This window comes from Exophiala bonariae, assembly GCF_035927105.1.
Source record: "Exophiala bonariae strain CCFEE 5792 chromosome Unknown scaffold_23, whole genome shotgun sequence".
NCBI classification, from domain to species: Eukaryota; Fungi; Ascomycota; class Eurotiomycetes; order Chaetothyriales; family Herpotrichiellaceae; genus Exophiala; species Exophiala bonariae.
Genome location: NW_027042498.1, coordinates 628347 through 649261, shown reverse-complemented (window position 1 = coordinate 649261; position 20915 = coordinate 628347). Strand labels below are relative to the sequence as shown.

Genomic DNA, 20915 nt, shown 5'->3' with positions numbered 1-20915 from the left:
TGAGGTCCATACTGTGGCCTGCAGCTGACGGGTGTCCCCGGTGATGATGGTGATGGTGATGGTGATTTGATCTCAATGAATCCATTCTGGACTATCCAAACAGACCGAGGTATCTACGCTAAATGTACATAGTGATGAGACGAGTAAAAGGGATATGATATGTGCCAATAATGCAACACACGTTGTCCTTTTTTTTTGGCACATATCGCGACAGGTGTGATGTGTCTACTGTCATTTCGGCTTCAGGTCAATGGATAATCAACTAGACTTCTCGGTCTCCGTCCAAACGCCCGAACTAAGTGCTGGTGGTGTCCCCATGCACTGCACTGCGCTGCACGAACTCCTGGAACTCCCACATGACATAACTCTGCAAAAGATGTCCCTTCTTCATTCTGTCTCATGGCCCGCAATTGCTCCGAGCAAGCGGAGCGTACCCTTCCAAACCCATTTTGAGAACCAACAAGTGCTCTACGCGACAGGTTAAAATCAATCCTGCATCAACTCAACAGGCGGACGTTCAGTATGTGCGAGGATTTTCTTCGAGGGACCGCCATCGTCCAGCTCGACCTCCGAGTCGTCTTCCGTCTCCAGCATCACCGCCGGTAGCGCGGGGCTGTCGCCGTGCGCTTTCGGGTCGTAGATCAGTGTTGAACTACGGCTGCGGTGGCCTTTGCGCGGCGACGAGGATCCAGTCGTAGGGGACTGCTCGGCTAGACTTCTCGCCGCGGCGGCTGAGCGTGTGTGTGCGTGGCTGCCCGCTTTCACTTTGGCCAGCTCTTCGGCCGAGTATTGCTTCATGTCGTCCTCTTGGTCGTTGGAGTCGTCGAGTGATTGGAGGCGACCGCCGAGTTTCTCCAACTGCGCTGCTAGGTCGTCGGCGTGGACTTGCTTGTTCGGCGGGTCTTCGCTCTTCATTTCCCAGCCTACAGGCGGGGAAGGCGGAGGGCTGATAAAGAATAGTCGTCCTGCATCTGGCCGTTCCAGGTATTTCATCTTCTCGTCGCCAACGGGTGTGGGCTCGCCGAAGTAGCATTTCGCGACGCTGCCGCCGAGGAACGGCGTGCCGTCGATGGCCTGTCGGACAGCGATGCAGGAGTTTACGTCGTAGAAGGAGCAGATGATCCGGTGCATAGATTTCAGTGGGGAGAATGAGTTAAGTGGGGCAATGCCATTTATGTGCGCCCGGATCGTGGCTATTGAGGCTGGGTGGAAGATTTTGGAATCGTCGAGGCGAGTTATCAGCAGAGTGTTGGAGGGAGGTGCGGGTTGCTGAAGGGGTGGGATGTTGGAGAGGTCGATGGATAAGGGTGATCGGGAGCGTTTATGTGAGAGGGTTGGTGAGGGCGTTGTTGGGCTGGCGGAGAGCGGCGGAGATGCGGTCAAGGAGAGGTTTTGTGTCTGGAGGGGTGAAGGGATCTGAGAGGTTTGTTGCTCGTTTGTTGGTTCCGCCATGTTTGTGGCACGAGATTGTGATATTGAGGGAAAGAGAGGGAGCCTTTATGGCTGGCTTGAGGTGTTTCTCTGGTGGCTGTATGAAAGCCAGGTAAGTCCTCGTTGAATGGTTGGAAAGACGAAGGGAAGGCAAGATAAAGAGGAGAGGGTGAAGAAGATGGACTTATGGGTGAAGTTGAGTCGAGGGCTTGGTAGTCGGTATTCGTGGTAAGGACAGAAGGAGGCGCAGTCAATTGTTTAGCGAACACGTCCGTTCTCGAAGCAGGTGGCGGACTTTCATGAGGACTTTGAATTTGTGGACAGGGAGGCAAATGATGAGTTGGAGAGAGACCCGGACTATGGCACAGGCAGAAGAGACGCGGGGATCCAATTCCAAAGTGTCACTTGGTGGGGAAGGCCCTTGGAGGCCCTCTCTAAGGCTTCCTCAACGGACTACGAGTCGTGATTATCTCAGCCACTGATGTGGTGGCAACAGCCATTGGGCAGCCTCGGCTGAAAGATCTGCACTGTCCTTCTTGCGTCTCCTCCAACAGCTACTTCGTAAGCGTGACACTACAGTGACTGCAGACGACAGCAATGGGCCGGTCCGAGTACGAAGAGGTGTAGTCGTGTTCGTGAGGCTAATCCAAGGTCCTTTAAGAACACGATGTCAAGTTGAGGATATTGAGGCAATCATGCAATAAAAAATATCCTGTCAATTTATTCAGAAGGGTAGTAATAACAAGTTCATGGTGAATCCATTCCCAAGACCATTTTGATGCCGCCAGGTTAATGCAAATAATGTGCCTTTTGAGGTAAAACAAGAGGGCATGGTATCTCTCTACAAACAAGCGCCCAACAACGCAAAGCCCACGACACCAACAACGCTCCAGATATGGCTGACTGAGAGCAATTGAGAGGCACCATTGTTATTTCCGCCTCCGCTTGAGCTCGATGAACCGGAGGATCCCGAGCCTCCAGCAGTGGGAGTGCAAGTGGCCGGGATCAACGTCGCCGTTGCCGTAGCCGAGCTCGCCTGTCGTTCCTTCAGCACCTGGTACACATCACGCTTCACATGTTGTAACGCTGCGGGATACACAACGTTGTCGCGCTTGCCTAATAGGTTGGGAAGACCAGCCACCGCAGCGGCGAAGTCGTCGTCTACTCCGAGATCTCCCACAGCTCTGTCGGTGGAGTTCGTCTCCGGGCCGATATTGGTGCCGTTGACAGATTGCACAATCGCTCCAGAGAAAGCGGCCTTGTCGGGATAACAAATCTCTGACGTATCTGGCAGTACGCCAGTCTTGAAGTAAGAAGCCACTTTCAATTGGACACATGTTGAAGGTTGTGCTGAAGAGCAATGTCCTGCTCCCATGGTCTGGAGAAGAGCGCTCCCAACGAATCCAGAGCTGGAATTCTTGGCTGAACTGAATGGCGTCACGGGGTCGAAAGGACCATTGATGAAGAGGATAGGAGTCTTGGTCTCAACGCCTGTGAACAGTCCGGAGTATTTCTCCCTCGCGTTGACCTGCCAGGTTGCACATCCGTAGAGAATGCTGATCAACTGGTCACCGCCGAATTTACTCCGCTCTTGATATAGACCAAGCCACTCTTTAAAATCTGCCAAGGTACCGTCATAATCATCCCAGTCGCCGCAAGTAATCGCGTTCAAGGCTTGAGGTGGATCGATACTATTTGCAGCGAGAGGATCAAATACTTCACGTCGAATCAATCGCCCTGGGTTTGAAGCGGTCCTGGCACTCGCATACACCACCGATATAAGCTCTGCTGCATCGGGGAATTGACGTGGACTTTTGAGGACTGGGTAGATTTGGTTGACGAGCTGGGCGTAACCAAATTCGACCGGATCGCCGCTAGAATCGGTTACAGAGACAGTGACGGATCCGTCTTTGAGACCTTCTACAACCGCCATGAAGGCGTCATTGAGCTCTTGACCTGTGGAGACTCCATCGGCGAGGGCACAGAAGGTAGGGCCTGCCTCGACACAAGTTTCGAAGAAGTTGAGGAGAGCGGCGTCCACATCGTCGACTGATTCCTCATTTGTACCATGATAATAGTCAGTTGGATTAATGTTGCCGTCCAGAATCATGCGATCGATCTTCTCGGGGAACATTGCTGCAATCGTGGATCCAAGTAAAGTGCCGTATGAGAAACCCCAGTATCTGATCATGCCGTCCTCATTCAAGGCTTGGGCAATGGAGTCGATGTCGCGAGCGACAAAAGCAGTACCGACAAGCTCACCTGCAAGCTTGTATTCTTCTTCGCCGCAAAGGTTTCCCTGGTTAACATTGGTGACGAAGGTGGCGTTTAGTCCAGCATCAGTCTCTAGTGGTAACGAGGAACCTTCCTCTGGATCCACGGTGGGACACGTGTAGGGAATTGTGAAACCAGTTCCTCGAGGATCAAGTGTCACAAGGTTATAGCCACCACCAGCCAATCTGTGTATGTCAGCAAGCATGTACAATGGTCCAACCAGGTGACTTACGTGACGAGTGCTTCACCTTGTCCGATAAAGTTGGCAATGCCAGCAACACCAGGGCCACCGGGGTTCCAAATAATAGATTTGGCATTACCAGTAGCGTTGGCTGCCGGGACACGAACGACGGGAAGTGTCAAGAGTCCAACGTCAGGATTCTTATAGTCGATGGGAACAAGTAGGGTTGCACATTCTAGAGTGGGTTCATCGTCGACAGGGCACGCCACCCAATCCAACGTTTGTTTGTCTGGCAATTTGCCAGTATTGAGAGCATATCCAGCAGGACATTCTTGTGCAAAAGCGACGCTGAGGCTGGCTGCCAAGCCCAATACAATGGGGATCATCCTGCAATGACTAATCCGGGAATGAAGGAGAAGGGGGGACGTGTTCTTCCAGAGAACCAAAACTCCAAAAAGCCCGCCTTGGATCAGGTCAGGTCAGTGTCAACTTCGAATGATTGAATAAGAAAAAGAACCTGAAGAGAGGTTCAAGTTATGATGTTGGCGACAAAGGGCGGGAGAGAAAAAAACGTCTCGTTACTCATCCAACGGGACCAAGTGACCTTGTTATATGAAGAGCCCCATTCCCCGAGTCTGCCTAGGTAGCTTTGGCGGAGCCATGGGCAGCGAGAGTCAAATTAAGAAGGATTCAACATAGCCCACGGCTCATGCAGAGCAACTTCGCGCCACAGCCTTGGCGGCTGAAAGAAGGAACGCGGGAGTTTCATTGTTGCCAGTGTGTAACGGTCTGGAGTAATGCGACCTTGGTACGTGTACAGACGACGGAGTATGCGGGCTTGGAGTGGCGAATGTGAATACCTAGGGACCAGCCTGACAGGTGTCTGGCCCTTGACTTGATAATGTGATGCAACTTCCAAGACCAAAGGATGCTTGGAACATCCTCAAGCTGTTGTGACTTTCGGTGGGTTCCCGGGTCTGAACGAGCACGTATCGAGCGTGACTTGTCTGATAGGCCATCCAGGGGACGATTGTGTCCACTATTCCTTGTTGATAAATAGCTATCAACCACTAGAATACACTATGTGACACTATTTCCCGCAAAATGGAGTTGTTCAATAAATCCTTCCAGCGAACCTTCGAAACCATTAATTATTGACGGGCACGGATAGGCAAAAAATAGAACTTGCACGATGCGGGAGGCCCCAGTCGAGTAACCCGAAGGTCTTGGCACAGCGGACACAACCGTTTCAAGGGTGATAATCATACCATCTCGATTGGTGAGGTGGCATTAGGCATTTGGGCACCACCAATTATCATAGAATGGCCCCCAGAGATCCCGCTCGCACTGGTCTTGGCGGCCCGAACTTTGGGAGCGAGATTTGATCGATCCAGGCACCACAGGCCTACCAACCTACCTAGGTAGTGATACGCTTGACGGGGGCACGCTTGGGGAGATTGAAGGTGCTTTGGGCTTAGGGAGCTCGTACTTCGGCTGTTCACCCGTCCTCGCGACTGGTGTTGCAGCCTTCCAGGCCTCCCATCGATACTTCTCTAGTCAGCGCCTTGTGACTCGTACTCGTAACGTGATACTACCTAGGTACTCGTAGGGCTGTGGTCTCGACTCCTTGTTACGAGATACAGATGTCAAATGTACCTACACGCACACTCAGCCTTGAGCCGTGAAACATGCCTCTGGCGCTTGAAAAGTTCTGTGTCACCGGTCCATTGACAATTTGACAATCGGTATTTGTGCTTAGAAACCCGGTCCGATGAGGCTCAGTAGGTAGGCTGCACCTGCACCTCCCCGTTTCAACCCCAAGAACCTCCGGAATAGGCATGAACTTCAGACCCAAATGAGTATGTATAGGTAGGTACGGATAAGTGTCGGTAGCTTCCTGAGGCTACCCAGGCAAGCTTGCAAGGGGCAACATCTTCCTTCCCATGTAAACCCCATATCCGTACAAATTCACACGAATCATTTGCACAATTAGCATTTTCATTCAGACCTCAGGTTTTAGTTCTCTCCACGTTTGCATCCCGCTACCTGATCAGGCCTGCTGTCCAGTAAGTACAGCAGCTGTCCCAGTGAGGGCCCCGGTGATCTACACAGTCTAAGTCATCGCCGTGTTCGCGCAGGAGATGACGGCTCTCTCCCATCCTACCAGGCTACCAGTGACCGAGACTTCCCAAATCAGCCTTACGGATTTATCACCATTACGTTGAACGGTGTGGCTTTTCAGGTTGTTTTGTTCGCTACCTAGGACGGAAACTGAGTAGCACCTAAGTCCAGGCCGTGACACAGCCACCTGAAAGCGCCACTTTTGTCGACTGACTTGCGGACCACAGCTGCCTTGCAATGTGGAATTCTGCAAGTGATCATTCGCAAGAATCACAACACTAGGCAACCCAACCTGATGGTGATTGATCCATCTGCTGATCTTGTCATCGGCTATCCAGTCGGTACATGAAAGCTGAACGGGTGTTCTGTTGCTCCGCATCCTAAGCTCCATGTTCAGCCATTCATGGCAACCCACATTTGGTTCATATTGCAAATTCGATTTGCGTGTCAGCTCAGCCATCCCTTGTGTCACTGGCAATGCATTTTCAGCCCATAACGCCCTTGTTTTTTACCTTACAGCTAACTCTGTTCCGCGTAGCACCAATCCTGCCCTTGAGCAGCCATCTCCTCAGTCTGACTTGGGGGCTCAACCTTCTTCCTCGACCTTGAGTTGACCATTTCCTCTGAGCGTAGTCAAGACGCGCTTCAGGTCGTGTGCCAATGCACTGATCCCTTGTTCGTTGAGCTTGTCAGAACGAGATAGAGCTTCCAAAAGGCTTTCAGTGCGAGTTTGCTCATCGCTTGTTGAGCTCTGGGTAGAGTCGTCAGAGTCGTCAGAGTCAGAAGAAACGTCTTCGGTCTTTCGCTGCTTGCCACTGACAGCCGATCGAGAGTGGCGTTTGGCTTTATCGTTCTTGTACTTCAGACCCTTCTTGTTTCCTTTGCCTTCATCTTCATCATATTCCTCCTGCTCGACAGCTATGGCCACATCTTTCCAGGTCAAAGTACTGGGTGCAGGGACCTCATATACCTCTTCGATTTGAATCCAGGTTGTGACAGTACGCTTCTCACCAAGCTGTGTAATTTCTCGTTTCTCAGAGTGTTGATGACGAACCATACCAGACGCGATAACTTTGCCAACGTGGGATGGTAGGTCGAAAGACTTGAGTTTTGCCTTGAGCTCGTTGCGAGCAGCCTTCATGTCCGTGGCGGTAGTACCAAAGTTCTTTTCATCCTGAATTCCTCCCTTTGCTGTCTCGGTCGAGTCGGTCGAGTCCTTCTTGCCAACATTTCCAATCTCCTCCTTCAATTCTGCTCCCTGGTTTTGCAAACCTGCAATGCTCGTAAGCTTATCCTTGGCGCTTCGGAAGACCTTCGCAACGGCGGAGGGTTCCTCTATTTCACCACCTCTCATAACAGCCTGATCTGCAATCTCGACAGCAGCCGCGCCGGTGGTATCTGACCTAGATCTGGTTGAAGCAACTTTTCCACTGGCCCATTTCTCAGCCATGACTGCATCCTCTCTGCACGCAAGCTCGACAGTGTATTCATTCTGGAGCAAGGAGGATTTTCCACCACGTGCAATCTTCAGATCGACAAGGTTGCGTTTGATGTTACGTGTCTCTTTGTCGAATGAGACTGGGTCCTTGGCTCTCTCAACACGGTAACGCTCAACTTCCTCAGGGTCAGAACTGAGATGCAAGTTTGGCAGAGTAGGCATTGACAATCTTGCATGGAAGATTGCTTCAGGGGGTGTTGGAGGGGGTGGTGAAAGGTATCGTGCTCTCAAGTTTGAAACGTCGGTCTCGGCTTGAGAGGTGGGATGTTCAGTCTCATCGTCCTTGTTGGTCTTTTCGTCACCTTGAACTTTTGAAGGTGGGGTGACTTTGGCTTTATTCTTTTCGTCTCTCTTGGAGTCTTTCATTCCGGCGGTTGCAACTGCGATATTCCAATCCTTGACCATATCTCTGGCCTTTTTGGTGGCTTCGATTCTGGTCAATGGGCCCCAGCTTGCACGCTCAACAGGATCAGTGACCACGGTGACTGCTTCACCACCAGGGAGAGGACATTCAACAAGCATGGCAGGGGCAAGTTCTTTCTTCTGAAGCTGAACCTCACCTCGATTGCTGTTCTTGGCCTTCTTGGATTTACTGTACTTTTTGACCGGAATTTTCTTACCGGGGAAGACAACGGAGTGATACTGGTTGGTGAGAAAGTTGGTGCGCTTAGAAGTTGTGGGAAGTGGTTCTTCGTCTGAGGTATCCTCGAAAATAGAGGCGGGGATGTGCTTCAGAGTGAGATATTCATGTGCCTCATCAATGCGGCGTTCCTTTTCGTTATGACGGTTGAAGAATCGTTGGGAAGGAGGGATGAAATGTTCAGAGTCGGCCGACTCATCTGAATCCAGAGAACTGAGATCACCACGATTCTCACTCTCACTGAACTCGACGTCAGACATTGTGTCAAAAGAGATCGCTATGCCGATACTTGTTAGTCTTCAGGGTGAGTGCCAGGGCTAGTAGGGTTTTACCTTTGTGAATCCAAGGCAGGATAAATTGAGTATGCAACGCCGAGAATAAACTGGAAGACAGTGAGAATTCTGGTCTCGGCGCAGTGACGTCTGAGGTCACCCTGGTAGTTAGTGATCATGCAATGAGCCAGGTTATATGAAGTGAGAAGGGATAATTTGCGCAACCAACGCCGAGAGACTCTGGAAGTTAGGCACTAGTCGTCAGTTGCGACGCTGTGAGATCTAGAGACAGGGCCTTGATGTTGCCCGGGCGGATCAATCAAGAAGAGAAAAAGGGGATGCGCGGGACAAGGAGGATGAAGAGAATGAAATTAATGAACACCGCGTCTTGATGAGACGACGAGAAAAGAGATTAGTGGTGAACTTACACTTTTGAAGGGATGATATGTGAGGAAATGAGTAAGAGCCGTGGGTTTCAGGAGACCAGAAGGCTAGTTGTGGATGATGTTGGTCGCGACGGTGAGGGTGGGAGATAAAGAGGATGACGGCACAGTAGATCAGCCGGTAGTCAAAGATATAGACTACGAGGCAGTGGTGCAACTTCACTTGATGTGAAAGTGAAGTGAGAATACACTTGGAAGGATTTGTGGTGGCAAACAGCTTTGATATTCACACAAACGGGTGTTTGGATGGACTCATTTGCAGCAAACCACAAGCTGTCACAGCCTTGTCGCCTGACTCAGTTTGATATTGTTCTTCCCTATAAGAAAATTGCTCGCCCTGTGGGTTGTCAAGCTGTAGTAGTATTGTATGTTTAATCTCGTCCGCTCATCCAAGTCGTCGTAGATCTCGTGCACCAAGTCTAGACAGTAATGCCTCAATCAATACCCCTGTCGCTTCTTGGGCTGATATGGCTCCTCCAGATACTTGATATCCTCATCGTCCAACTTAATCTTTGTCGCCTCGACAGCCTCGTCGATTCTCTCCGGCTTGTTCAGCCCAACGATGGGACAAACATCCTTCTTGCTCAAAGCCCACGCAATCGCCACCTGAGCCATACTCTTCCCAATCTTCTTGCTGACCTCCTCAACCCGTCCAATGATCTCCTCATCGACCTTGTCGTCCCTCGACCGCACCAACACCTTGAGGTAATTATCCGTCTTCTCTCGCAGGGTGTCTCGACTCTGAAACGGCCGGGTCAACGCGCCTCTGGCGACGGGCGACCACGGGATCAACCCGACGCCCGTGTGGTTGCAATAGGGGATCATCTCGTTCTCCTCCTCGCGGTAGATCAAGTTATAATAGTTCTGCATGGAGATGAACTTGTGCCAGCCATGGCGGTCCGCGATATTCTGGAGCTCCTGGAACTCCCAGGCGGCCATGCTGGAGGCGCCGATGTAGCGCACCTTTCCAGACTCGACGACGTCGTTCAGCGCGCGCATGATCTCCTCGCGCGGCACCGACCGGTCCAGCCGGTGGATCTGCAGTACGTCGATGTACGTGCCCAGGCGCGCCACGCTCTTGTCCACCGCGTCCAGGATGTGCTTCCGGCTCAGCCCCACCTGGTTCAGCATTTCGTTGTCGTTGACGCTGCTCACCGAGATGGCGTTCCCCGGTACGTCCGGCGTCACCCCGAAATAGCATTTGCTCAGGATCACCAGGTTCTCCCGCGGGATCTGGTACTTGGTGATCGCTTTGCCGATGATCTGCTCCGATTGCCCGTGCGAGTACACGTCCGCTGTGTCCCATGTGCGTATTCCGGCTTTGTATGCGTATTCTAGTAAGGGGAGTGAGTCTTCTTCGTTGAGCACCCAGCCTTGCCAGTCTGGTGTCCCGTAGCTCATTGCTCCGCTGGGGGATTTCTCTTGTCAGTCCCTGGAAATCTGATGGGATGTTTGGATTGGTGGGTTGTCGGGTTGGTAGGGTAGACTTACAGAATTACGCGGGAGACCTTCAGGCCTGACTTGCCTAGATTTTGGTAGAGACTCATTTTTACTGGTGGGATCTGGTTGATTGTTCTATGATATGAGGTGTCGTTTTCTGCAGGCCTCTATGTGACCTCGGGTTGTTGGCGCCTGGGTATCAATATAAATAAAATATCAAGAAATTGGAATGATATTGGTCGATATCTCTAGCAAACCACAGGTCTCTCAGATTCTGCAAGATACTTTTCGCCAAATTGGAGAATGCCGCTGTCTTTATATTGTTCAGCTCCAGTCCAATAAATCCAGTAAACCCCGACATTGATACTACTGATACAACCGGTCCGGTCCACCTCGGTAGATAATCCACAACGGCACTAAGGCTATCTCCGCCGAGGGGAGGGAAGCTGTGAAACTAACTGCTCCAACGCCCAGCATGGGTTTTTGACTTTTCAGGGTGTGGAATTGCTTCCGAAGAACGCAAGGCACAGCAAAACTGGAGCATTGCGAATGATCTGCATGGCCAATTCCTGACACGACGGGTGGCATGATTCAATCATTGTAAGATGGAAAGCGTATATCGCACCATTCATGAGGTAGGTCGCTATCTTGATACTGTGGCATAAGGCTATAGTTAAAACCAAGGGGTCGTGCATAAGAACGAAAATCACGCATGTTCATAACTTCACGTATCGACACCCTCCGCACTGACTCTAGCACTTCCATTCGCGAATCCTTCGCTACCACTGGTACTAGGCCTCAGTCCCAGGGCATGACCTGAAGACATTCGTAGAGCACCAAACCCGTCATCATTTCTCTCCTTCTCCTTCTCAGTTTCCATTTCTTTCTCTCTCTCAACCTGCACAGCGTTCTTGACCTTTTCAAGTAATTCCCAACCTTTGGCTCCTGTTTGCATTGCCCGCTCGAGGATCTGGTCAAACAGTTCTTCGTTGCCCTTGTAGAAACCACAGAGCATCAGCTTGCACAGACTGCTCGTGGCCGTAGAGCGAACTTCTTCTGGAAACGTTGTCGAGAGAGCTTTGATGAAAGGAGCGAGAAGTTGAGTGGTGGCACTGGTGATCTCTGTTGCTTCAGGATCGCTTGCTGATGTAATATTTGGATCATCGCTACTGGTGGTGGGCGTCGGCGTAGGTGGCCCTTTCGCAAGAAGAATGTCGCAGAGAATCTGCAATGCCATGATTTGCAGAGCTTCGTGACCTCTTTTCAGTAAGTGTGTGAAGAGACGCATATTCTCCTCAGCAAGTTTTGGCTCTAGCAAACAACAGAGTCCGAGACATTGCACACCACGCTCGCGAATGAGGACTTCATGGGATCGGACGGCCGGTATGACAAGACTGTCGAGCATAGTTCGAAGATGTATGTTGGTTTGTAGGTTGCCGGTGACATTTTGAAGCATAGACTGAGCAATGTGCAAACATTTCATGTTGATCACAATTTCTTTGATCGCTTTGGCTTCTTGCTCCTCTTCTGAAAGATTCTTGTTGTGTTTGTTCTTCTTGCTGGCTTGCTTGGGGGTGGAGTCCGCGTCGCCATCGACTTCACTTCGGGCCGAAACGAAGCTGTCTTCTTCGTCTCCCTGCTCTTCATCCTCGACATCGGATGATGCAATATTGTCATGTACCTCGGCAATGGCTTCAAGAACGACAGAGGTAAACTCACGTTCACCAGCTTCGTCAGAATTGCAGACAAGCCGTAAAGCTTCAACGGAAAGTCGAGTACACTCCTCGGGTAAGTCTGCCGCGGATAGTGCATGGCGCAATAAAGCGAACATCTTCCTCCTGCCGATTTCATCGGTATAATCTAGTGTTTGGGCAATATAAAGCAATTGCTCTACAATGAATTCTTGTTCAGCTTGTTCAGCGATCTTATCGTCTGATTCGCTTTCATTGGCAGCCTGTACCCTGCCAAGGAGCTCATTGATATGCTTTTGAAGATGGAACCCTAGCCGTGTTACCTCGGGCATTTTCTCCTCGATCATCGAATAGTAGTTGGAATCTTGGTGACAGTAATCATTGAATGTGCGAGCCATAAATGCTGATTCTGGTGTAAGGTTGTCCCAGAATTCATCATCGAATGAAACGATATCGAGGTAGTCTGGTCGACCAGCCCAAAATTCCTTCATAGCATCCCGTGCAACGCCACTTTCATTGCCCGTATTCAGAGTGTCGATTCTTTCTAATAATTCAACCAGTGCTGGAATGCTAGGGTCGTGAAATCCGACTTTCTTCTCTTTGGACTCTTCAGAATCTTCTAGCCTCGTTCTTGCGCAATCCTCGATCCAGTGCTCTCGAAATAGTCGGGCTGTAGCTTTTCGAACCTTTTCATCGCGGTCTCTCAAACCCCATCTCAGTAATTTCTCCCGCATGGCCAGAGAAAGATGTCTGAAATCTCCTAAGGAAGGGAGTAGGCGTGAGTAGAGTGCTCGTCGTGTTGGGCCATCGCGATCTCTGGCTCGTTCAAGTAGGAATGGCAATGTTTTGGGTGTGACCGGTAGGTTCATGAGAAGGGTTCTTCTAACATCTGCGTTTGTATCATTCTGTAACACATCCAGTAGCTTCTCGAGCAGCCCTGGGGCCACATCATCGTCAGAATCCTGTTCCTCGTCGTCCTCCTCCATTTCATTCTCGACCAGTCTACCCAAAGCCAGGACGGCTTCCAGTCTTATTGCGGGAACTTTGTCTCTCAGTCTCTTGATCAGCTCATGTCGAATGACCTTATACAGATCATCATCTATCGTCGTCAATACGCTGAGAACCTGAGACACAATTTGTGTTGCTCTGTAGCGTACAGTCTTGTCCTTCGCACATAGGAAAGGGAGTAGCGCAAGGAGTATCGCTGATGGAATCTGGTTCGAGTCGTCGGAAGTTTTCTCAAAGTATGTGGTGAGAAATTTAATGGCACGATTCGCAGCGGGCTCGGATTTGCTAACTTCGAGAAGGCGGAAAGTGCATTGTTTGATGTTGGCTTCAAAGTTTGGATTGTTTTCGAGTCGTTTGAGCCGTTTTACCAAAGACTTGTGCCCAACGAGGGAACGCTGCGCGTCTGCGAAGACTTCACCTATGGACATTGTGGGTGAGGGTGTTTAGTGAGCACTGCAGAAGTTATTGGTCATTAAAGGGATGGTGTTGGTGCTTGCGATTCTAGCATGACGATACAAATATCTGCCGTGCGTGTTTTGGTTGATGATGTCAAAAAGTAAACAATGCGGCTGGCCGCATTGTGGTACACCGTAGTACGCCGCAGCCCTTTTCGCTCCACCCTTCTCTTGTGGTGCCGAATAAAATAAAGTCGTCACCAGCACTAACCACAGCAAATGACGAGGATAGCCTTCTCAGGCTAACCATCATGCTCTAAGTAAAAGCGCATCTGTCAGAGTCTATACTGCTCGCTCTGGAATTCTACCTTCATATTGTGGGAATTCGATCTTCTTGTAGCAAACTCACGATTTCCAAATGTGACACCGACATCTAGGTACCAGAGTCCCTTCGGCCGTCATTTCACTCGCCAACCCCTTGCAACATGCATGAACGCCGAATACAGTATCAGTAGCGGTCTAAGCCAGACTTGATTACTCTTGCGAGTCTCTCGACAACCAGGTTGATTCGAGCTAAAATTTCGATGAGAGTTGGCTAGCGTCTTGATTCATTCGTTCAACAATTGATATGATGTGGTGCTGACCCGGCCGGGGGGCGCAACTTTTGAGTACTTCGTACGCTACAGAAACCCCGGTCAGGGTTTGGAGGCTCACTCCACGTCCCAAAATCGACCCTAAGCGCCGATAAGCTAGAATTGACCGACAATGGTAGACAAATGTTGAATCTAAATATTAACAACGACCAAAATCCATTTATCGGCCATTCTTGAAATCACTACGGAGTACCATTCACTACGCTAAAGAAGACGAGGGCTCCAGAAACCGCCTCAACAGCCACACAGATCTCAAGGCTGCGCGCCATATATCTCTGATTCTGCCTGAGACATGCTAAGCCAATCGCTTCGTAGTTTAGGCGTCTCACTTGTGCCCCTGCTCCGCCTCAGGCACTGCGCATACACTATGAAGCCCAATCCTATCTGTCCGACAAAAACTATGTTCCGCCTCTTAGGCTGAAGCATAGGACCGTGGACATTAGGGTAGAAAGGCTTCTCGGGATTTCTCTTGCCACCATGGAAGGTGTAGGTATTGCTGCGAGCATCGCAGGACTTATTACGATCTCAACACAGATCACCCAAGTCATATATGGCTATATTCAAGACGTCCGACGCGCCACTAAAAATCAGAAAGCATACCTGTCAGAAGTATCCGCCCTGATAGACATTTTGCTACGCTTCGAAGAGGCACTAAACGGTGCAGGGCAATATCTCGGTGCCGATATTCCTCGGCCAAGCAACGCCACGGTTCAGCAATGTTATGGCCTGCTTGACAACCAACTCAAAAAGCTACAGAAGCACACGAGCAGATTTATCTGGCCGCTGGAAGTGAAGGATCTGCGGAAAGCTGTTGAAGATGTACACCGATTTCGAGAAATTTTCGCCGGATACGTGGCTGCCAGCACTTCTTCGCTTGCCGCTGCAACTTTGAATGGTGTTGAGGCACTGCAGACAGGGCAGGGTAGAGATGCGATCCTCGAGACACTTCGTCAGGAGACACTAGTCTTTAGATCGAAACCCGATGCGTTGTTAGGAACTGGTACGTGGCTCCTGCGGCATGCAAAATACCAGGCTTGGATCCATTCGAACCCTTCTGTTTTATGGTGTCACGGAGCACCTGGAGTGGGCAAGTCATCGCAAGCTTCCGTTGTGATTGAGAGCCTCTCCGAAATGCAGGATCAAGGAGAAAGGTACTACGTACTGCATCATTTCTGCAATTTTGCTAGCCGACAGCAAGAGACTGAGATGGTAATTCTTCAAGATTTGCTGTCTCAGGTTGTGGAGCAGGGCGATGACATGATTGTCTCCTATCTTTACGCAAAACGGCACTCTATCTCCTCACGCTCCTCGACGCCGAAGGAATTAGCGCATATCATGGCTCAATTGCCCTTGAATCGGCCTATATACGTTGTCTTTGATGGATTAGATGAGGTTGAGAACCCGAAAATGGTCGCATCCTGGCTCATGTTTCTGGTCAAGTCTAATTTTAGGGTACTGGTCACCAGCCGTGATCATCCCGATATCCGCACCGCTTTTAATCAAGCAGCCGCCATTGAGTTATTCGCCAATCAAGAAGACATCCGAAAGTTTGTGATAAACCGATTCCAAGAAAGTGACTTCGCTGATACGATCAATGAATCTCACAGCCTGGTGGACAATTTCGTCAACAGCGCTGATGGCTTGTTCATCCTAGCAAAGTTAATCGCAGATCGATTACTCACATGTACAAATATCAAACAGATGCGTCGTGCTCTGGATCGTTCGCCTAAAACACTGGCTGATGCCTACATGTCAAGCTTGGAAAGGATCAAGGCTCTAGACACCAACCTGAAAACTCTAACACTTCGACTGATTTCTTGGATTGTCAATGCGGAGAGGCCGTTTCATCCACAAGAGATTATACATGCCCTAGCCCTGGAGCCAGGCGATGAAGAGGCTGACGAAGAGAGTCTGACACGACTCCCTACTTTACTTCGTACTTGCGCAGGCCTGGTCATTCTCAATCCGAAGTTTAATTCTCTGGAGTTGGTTCACTCAACTGCTTATGAGTATTTCACCAACAACGAGGAGACCATACAGCAAGCCCACACCGATATCACCTCAACCTCTCTCAACTACCTCGGCATGAAAGTCTTCCAAAACGAATTGTGTTCTACGATAGACGAGGTAATCCGCAGACAAGAGACAGCACCTTTTCTCCGGTACGCTGCACGGTTCTGGGGTGTTCATATGCTCAAAAGTGGTGCTGAGGATCGGCTATACTCGTCCATATGCAAGATACTTAAGAACGAGAGTCTCCGAGCCAATTCATTCCTTGCCCTCTTCTATCAAGTCGATTTTCAGGATCGACAAATCGCCGAAGAGGTCTTCGCATTGGTGCCGAGCAGACACAGCGAGTTACATGCTGCGGCATACTGGGGCTTGACTAACACTACAAAACGGTTAATTGTTGATGATGGAATGGATCCAAATACGGGGAACTCTCAAGGTTGGCGCCCCTTGCATTGGGCGGCGCACAATGGTCATCTTGCGGTCTGTCGAGTCCTGCTCGACAACGGAGCGGATCCAAATACCCAAGACGAGCGGGGATGGACACCATTATTCTGGTCTAGCTTCTATCACGATGTCGCAGGTACGAAGCTCTTTTTGTCGAGAGGCACTGATCATACTACCAAGGATTGCAATGGGTGGACCGCTCTCCATTGGGCGGTTTCCAGAGGTGAGGCAGAGTCTGTGAAGATACTGTTGCTGCATCACGCCCAAAAGTACCCTGCTCAAGCACTCTCTAAAGCTCGGAATCAAAACGGCGAACCACTGGAACTTGTGGCCTCGGAGAAGCTGTTGGAGATCGCTGCAACTGAGAACGACTTGGATATATTTGGAATCCTGCTCAATGCACATATGGATACCGGAACGCCGGATTTTGAAGCTCTGTGGACCACAGGGCGCTTTGACCCTCCGCTCGGTAACTTGTGGCGGACGATGAATAAGGCTGAAAGAATGAACGGTATAGAGAGCTATCTGCGCCCGAGCTGGCATCTCTTTTCCGAAAAGTCGATCCCGGAGAACAAACACGAGTGGAGGGGACGTCTAGTTCATTCAGCAATTAAAGACGATCAAATTTCGGGCCTCAAGTTGTTGCTGGAACTCGGAGCTGACCCGAATTATCGACTCCAAAGATCACCGCTACACGCAGCTGCCTTTCGACAAAATCCTGAGTACGCTCGCATACTGCTTCATTTCGGAGCAGATGTTACGCTTCAAGATTGTCGTGGCCAGACGGCACTCCACCAGGCGGCGCTGAACGGATTTGCGGAGACTTTGGAAGCTTTGGTTGATGGGGGTGCTGATGTCAATATTCGCATTGGGGAAAGCAATGAACGTCGTGATGAATACACCATGTATGATTCCACCGGGCAAGTGAGAGCCAATCAAGGGAAAACACCGCTTATGCTGGCCTGTGGACTCCGGCACAAGGATATATCAGTGCTGGACTCTCGAGCCAAGATTGTGGACTGCCTGATCACAGCAAATGCAGATACGAAATCGTTGGATCTGCAGAATCGTTCCGTTTTTCATTATGCAATCGAGAGCGCTGATTTGGTGATTATAAAGAAGTTGCATCGCTTGGGGCCCGATATCAATCAAACAGATATCGATGGAGTCTCGGCAATACATCTTGCCGCAAAAACCTGTGATATACATAGTGTTGAACTACTCCTGGACTCTGGGGCCAACGCGTCCCAAATCGACAAGTTTGGTAGGAATTGTTTTCATTTCTTCGCCATGGGTTCTGACAATAAGCACGATGTCGTGAATTTGAGACGATTACTCACATTGATCCTGCTCAAATCTAGTCCAATGCTTCTCAATGCTGAGTTTGACCGACGCGAATCTAGGAATTTTTGGTCCAGCCTTGATCGATTGAATCAACATACTCCGTTGTCTCTAGCGATTGAGATGAACAACTGGAAGATATTCCAAGTCATGGCAGATGCCGGAGCTGTGCTTCCCCGCGACTCAATAAATCTACTAGACAATGCTGTTGGTGCGTTATGTGCCCCTGCCGTGAGTCTCATTCTCGCCCACCGCCTGGAACCCGAAGATGAACGAAACACTTCCTTGAGACCAGAGAGAATGGACATTGTGCAATGGCTACGGACGGCCATGAGCAGTGAGGACTTTGATCTTGAATCGTTCGACAGTGTGGCACGCCAAGTCATCGACACGGATCAGGACAAGAAATGTTTCAGAGAAACAATGCTACACGCAGCTGCTCGTTGTTCGAATTCAGCAGAACTCGCGGCGGTACTTTTGGAACGCGATTGTGACCCATTTGTGAAGGATGAGTCCGAATTTGACGTCTTCCTCGCATGCGCTGTTAGGCATTCAAAGCCCGTAATGTTACGGCACTTGCTCCTCAATGCTTGTGATACCATTCCCGAAAGTCACTGGACTCGCCATTTGAAAGACTTAAACGATTCACAAGAAGATATATTTTTCAGCGTCTGTGAAGCACTGAGGGCTGCTGGAAAGCTTGACCACCAATCTCCAGACATACCTGAACTTCTCAGAACCGCCATAACATTCGACAACGAACCTTTCGCAGTTGCACTGATCAACGCCGGAGCTGACTGCGCGACGACGGATGGGTATGGTTGGTCTGCTCTTCACCATGCGATCTACCAGCGACGGGCGGGCATCGTAGACAAACTTATCGAGCAGCGACAGCCTCTTGTACATACTGCAGCCAAACAGTGGGCTAATGACTGGCACCGGCCTACCGGACTTCGGATTGGTGATAAGTGGACGGGTGCACCGCTTCATCTCGCCGTTCTGACCGGCCAGAAAGATCTAGTGTTGCGACTGCTTAAATTGGGTGTGGATGTCAATGCGAGGACTGACGAATATGAGGTCGATGATAGTCGCGGTCATGTTTTCAACTATCCATCACACGGGCCAACGGCACTACATGTCGCTTTGCATAGTGATATCGTTTATGGTATTCCTGACGGGGGCCTAAATGATGACTATCTGTCCATGGCGAGAATGCTCCTCGAATATGGCGCCGATGTCCAAGGGGTTGGAAAGCATTTGCGGCTTACCGACCATCCGAAGTTCAGGTTGTTTGAGGACGTTTGGGAGAAAGTGAATACCAGTCGCCCTGGGGGAAGATCAGCCTGACCAGTGCTGAATGACACTGACGCCCGCTGACGAGAGAGAAATACGCTGAGCATACCACTCTTATATATACAGTCATTATACTGGATAGGACTATTCGTAGCCAACTTTGTAAATAACTATACCTGCATTCTAGGATATCCTGAACAAGTTGCCTTTCGTACCTAGTCACGGCCCTGTTAATATCCGCTATGTCAAGGAGCCACCTTGGCCAGACCTCTTCGCAATTCAGATCATAACATTATGGTGAGGAGGAAAAAAGATCTCAAGCACGCAGAATTGAGCTGATCGGCAGGACTTTGCCTGGACTAAAGTCCTGTTCGGATCAGACTGTGCCCTTAGCCCTAGTCCTCTACCACCGCGAACACAGTGGTGGGAACGAGGTCCGTTTCCTGCCAAACCGCTTCCTCTTAGTCTACAGTTGTCTCTCATACTACGCTTTTAGTAATACTCCTCATCGCATGCAGTACACTGACACATTAGACTTGGAGTTCTCCAGTGGGCCACTTGTTCTCAAGGGCCTGAGTCTGGGGGCTTGCCTTACGGCAGCGTGCTCCACGAGCCGAGTTCCCGTCACGCATCGATAGGTAATTAATGCCTTGTAGGGCAAGAGCTACAAGTAAGAACCTTGGAATGTATTGATCATAGATATTTGATCCGATTTTGAGATATGGTCTTCAGATCGGCCCCTTGAATTTGAAGATCGCGATCCTTGGTTCCTCCCCAGTGATCATCCTTGATACGACGGGGAATCGGGAGACGTTATGATCAGCCACGATCTACAACGACTGTACAAGGTCCCCGGAATGCAAGGAAGATCAATCAAGAAATCTACATTATCGACGACCGCACGAAGCAATTTATCAAAATCGATTGAGATGTGTTGAAAGACTACCTTGGTAGGTTCCATCTGCTGAATCTCGCGACACTACCTCGTATGAATCTCAGGTCTATTTCCACCACCTGGCTGGATGCACCTTCAATATTGACGAAGTGCTGATAGTCTGTTACAATTTGAAAGGATTAGGAGATCCTTGCATGATCTTCAGGTCGCAGTCCTGATAGAGCTATCAACCACAGCAGTGTGACGTGGTATTCGCGCACTGCGTAGTGCGATGCTCAGACACATGTTTTGCGAACATGGGTCTTGGAATCTCGGAGATGACCCCGGTACGCACATCAGCCAATTTTTCGATGATTCTTGCTGTATTCCCACCTTGTCATGAGACGATCCTTTGGGATGTCGACAATGGTAGTCCTTGCACCATCAAGCAACATCTCGTTTAGTCTCTTGTTACCTGACAAGTTACATCAGACCAGTGATTGAGTTTCTACCAGAGACAATCGAAAAGAGCAGATATCCTGGGGATGTCTCGATCACGAAATTCATCTTAAGAATTGGTGATCGGCAGGGGTCTAAAGCGGTCATTACGAACAGGTCGCACAAAGAGTTTCCGATTTTGAGAAATTTTCACTGATACCGAGCGCTGCTGGCAAACATTCAGTGTTTGTGAGTAATGAGATGCGCTCAGAGTGGTTGGGGAAGGCATTCCGCTTGAAACGAAGTCACACAACCTCATGTACTCGTACAAGGACGGGTTGTTGGGCACGAAGGACAACATCCTCATCAGATTGAGCAATGCCAGCCCGATTCAGAGATGGAGGGAGGTAGTGGTACCGAATATGACTCGAAATATATACATGAACATCAGGAACATCGGGTTGT

General features: G+C 50.0%; 6 protein-coding genes across 6 annotated transcripts; 1 reads left to right on the top strand and 5 right to left on the bottom strand.

Annotated features, from left to right (window-relative positions):
• Positions 1 to 486: 486 nt before the first annotated feature.
• On the bottom strand, positions 487 to 1452 carry LTR84_006287 (uncharacterized protein; the record flags this gene model as incomplete). The annotated part of the gene is made up of 1 exon (XM_064849848.1): positions 487 to 1452. One exon carries the CDS (start codon positions 1450 to 1452, stop codon positions 487 to 489), a length of 966 nt encoding a protein of 321 aa, XP_064703603.1.
• An 820-nt stretch (positions 1453 to 2272) lies between these two features.
• LTR84_006286 (uncharacterized protein) lies at positions 2273 to 4272 on the bottom strand (the record flags this gene model as incomplete). The annotated part of the gene is made up of 2 exons (XM_064849847.1): positions 2273 to 3890; positions 3938 to 4272. The coding sequence occupies 2 exons, from the start codon at positions 4270 to 4272 to the stop codon at positions 2273 to 2275; spliced, it is 1953 nt and encodes a 650-aa protein (XP_064703602.1).
• Positions 4273 to 6593: 2321 nt separating this feature from the next.
• On the bottom strand, positions 6594 to 8405 carry LTR84_006285 (uncharacterized protein; the record flags this gene model as incomplete). The annotated part of the gene is made up of 1 exon (XM_064849846.1): positions 6594 to 8405. The coding sequence occupies one exon, from the start codon at positions 8403 to 8405 to the stop codon at positions 6594 to 6596; it is 1812 nt and encodes a 603-aa protein (XP_064703601.1).
• An 893-nt stretch (positions 8406 to 9298) lies between these two features.
• LTR84_006284 (uncharacterized protein) lies at positions 9299 to 10261 on the bottom strand (the record flags this gene model as incomplete). The annotated part of the gene is made up of 1 exon (XM_064849845.1): positions 9299 to 10261. One exon carries the CDS (start codon positions 10259 to 10261, stop codon positions 9299 to 9301), a length of 963 nt encoding a protein of 320 aa, XP_064703600.1.
• Positions 10262 to 11024: 763 nt separating this feature from the next.
• On the bottom strand, positions 11025 to 13427 carry LTR84_006283 (uncharacterized protein; the record flags this gene model as incomplete). The annotated part of the gene is made up of 1 exon (XM_064849844.1): positions 11025 to 13427. One exon carries the CDS (start codon positions 13425 to 13427, stop codon positions 11025 to 11027), a length of 2403 nt encoding a protein of 800 aa, XP_064703599.1.
• Positions 13428 to 14524: 1097 nt separating this feature from the next.
• Positions 14525 to 19192, top strand: LTR84_006282 (uncharacterized protein; the record flags this gene model as incomplete). The annotated part of the gene is made up of 1 exon (XM_064849843.1): positions 14525 to 19192. One exon carries the CDS (start codon positions 14525 to 14527, stop codon positions 19190 to 19192), a length of 4668 nt encoding a protein of 1555 aa, XP_064703598.1.
• Between the last annotated feature and the right edge of the window lie 1723 nt (positions 19193 to 20915).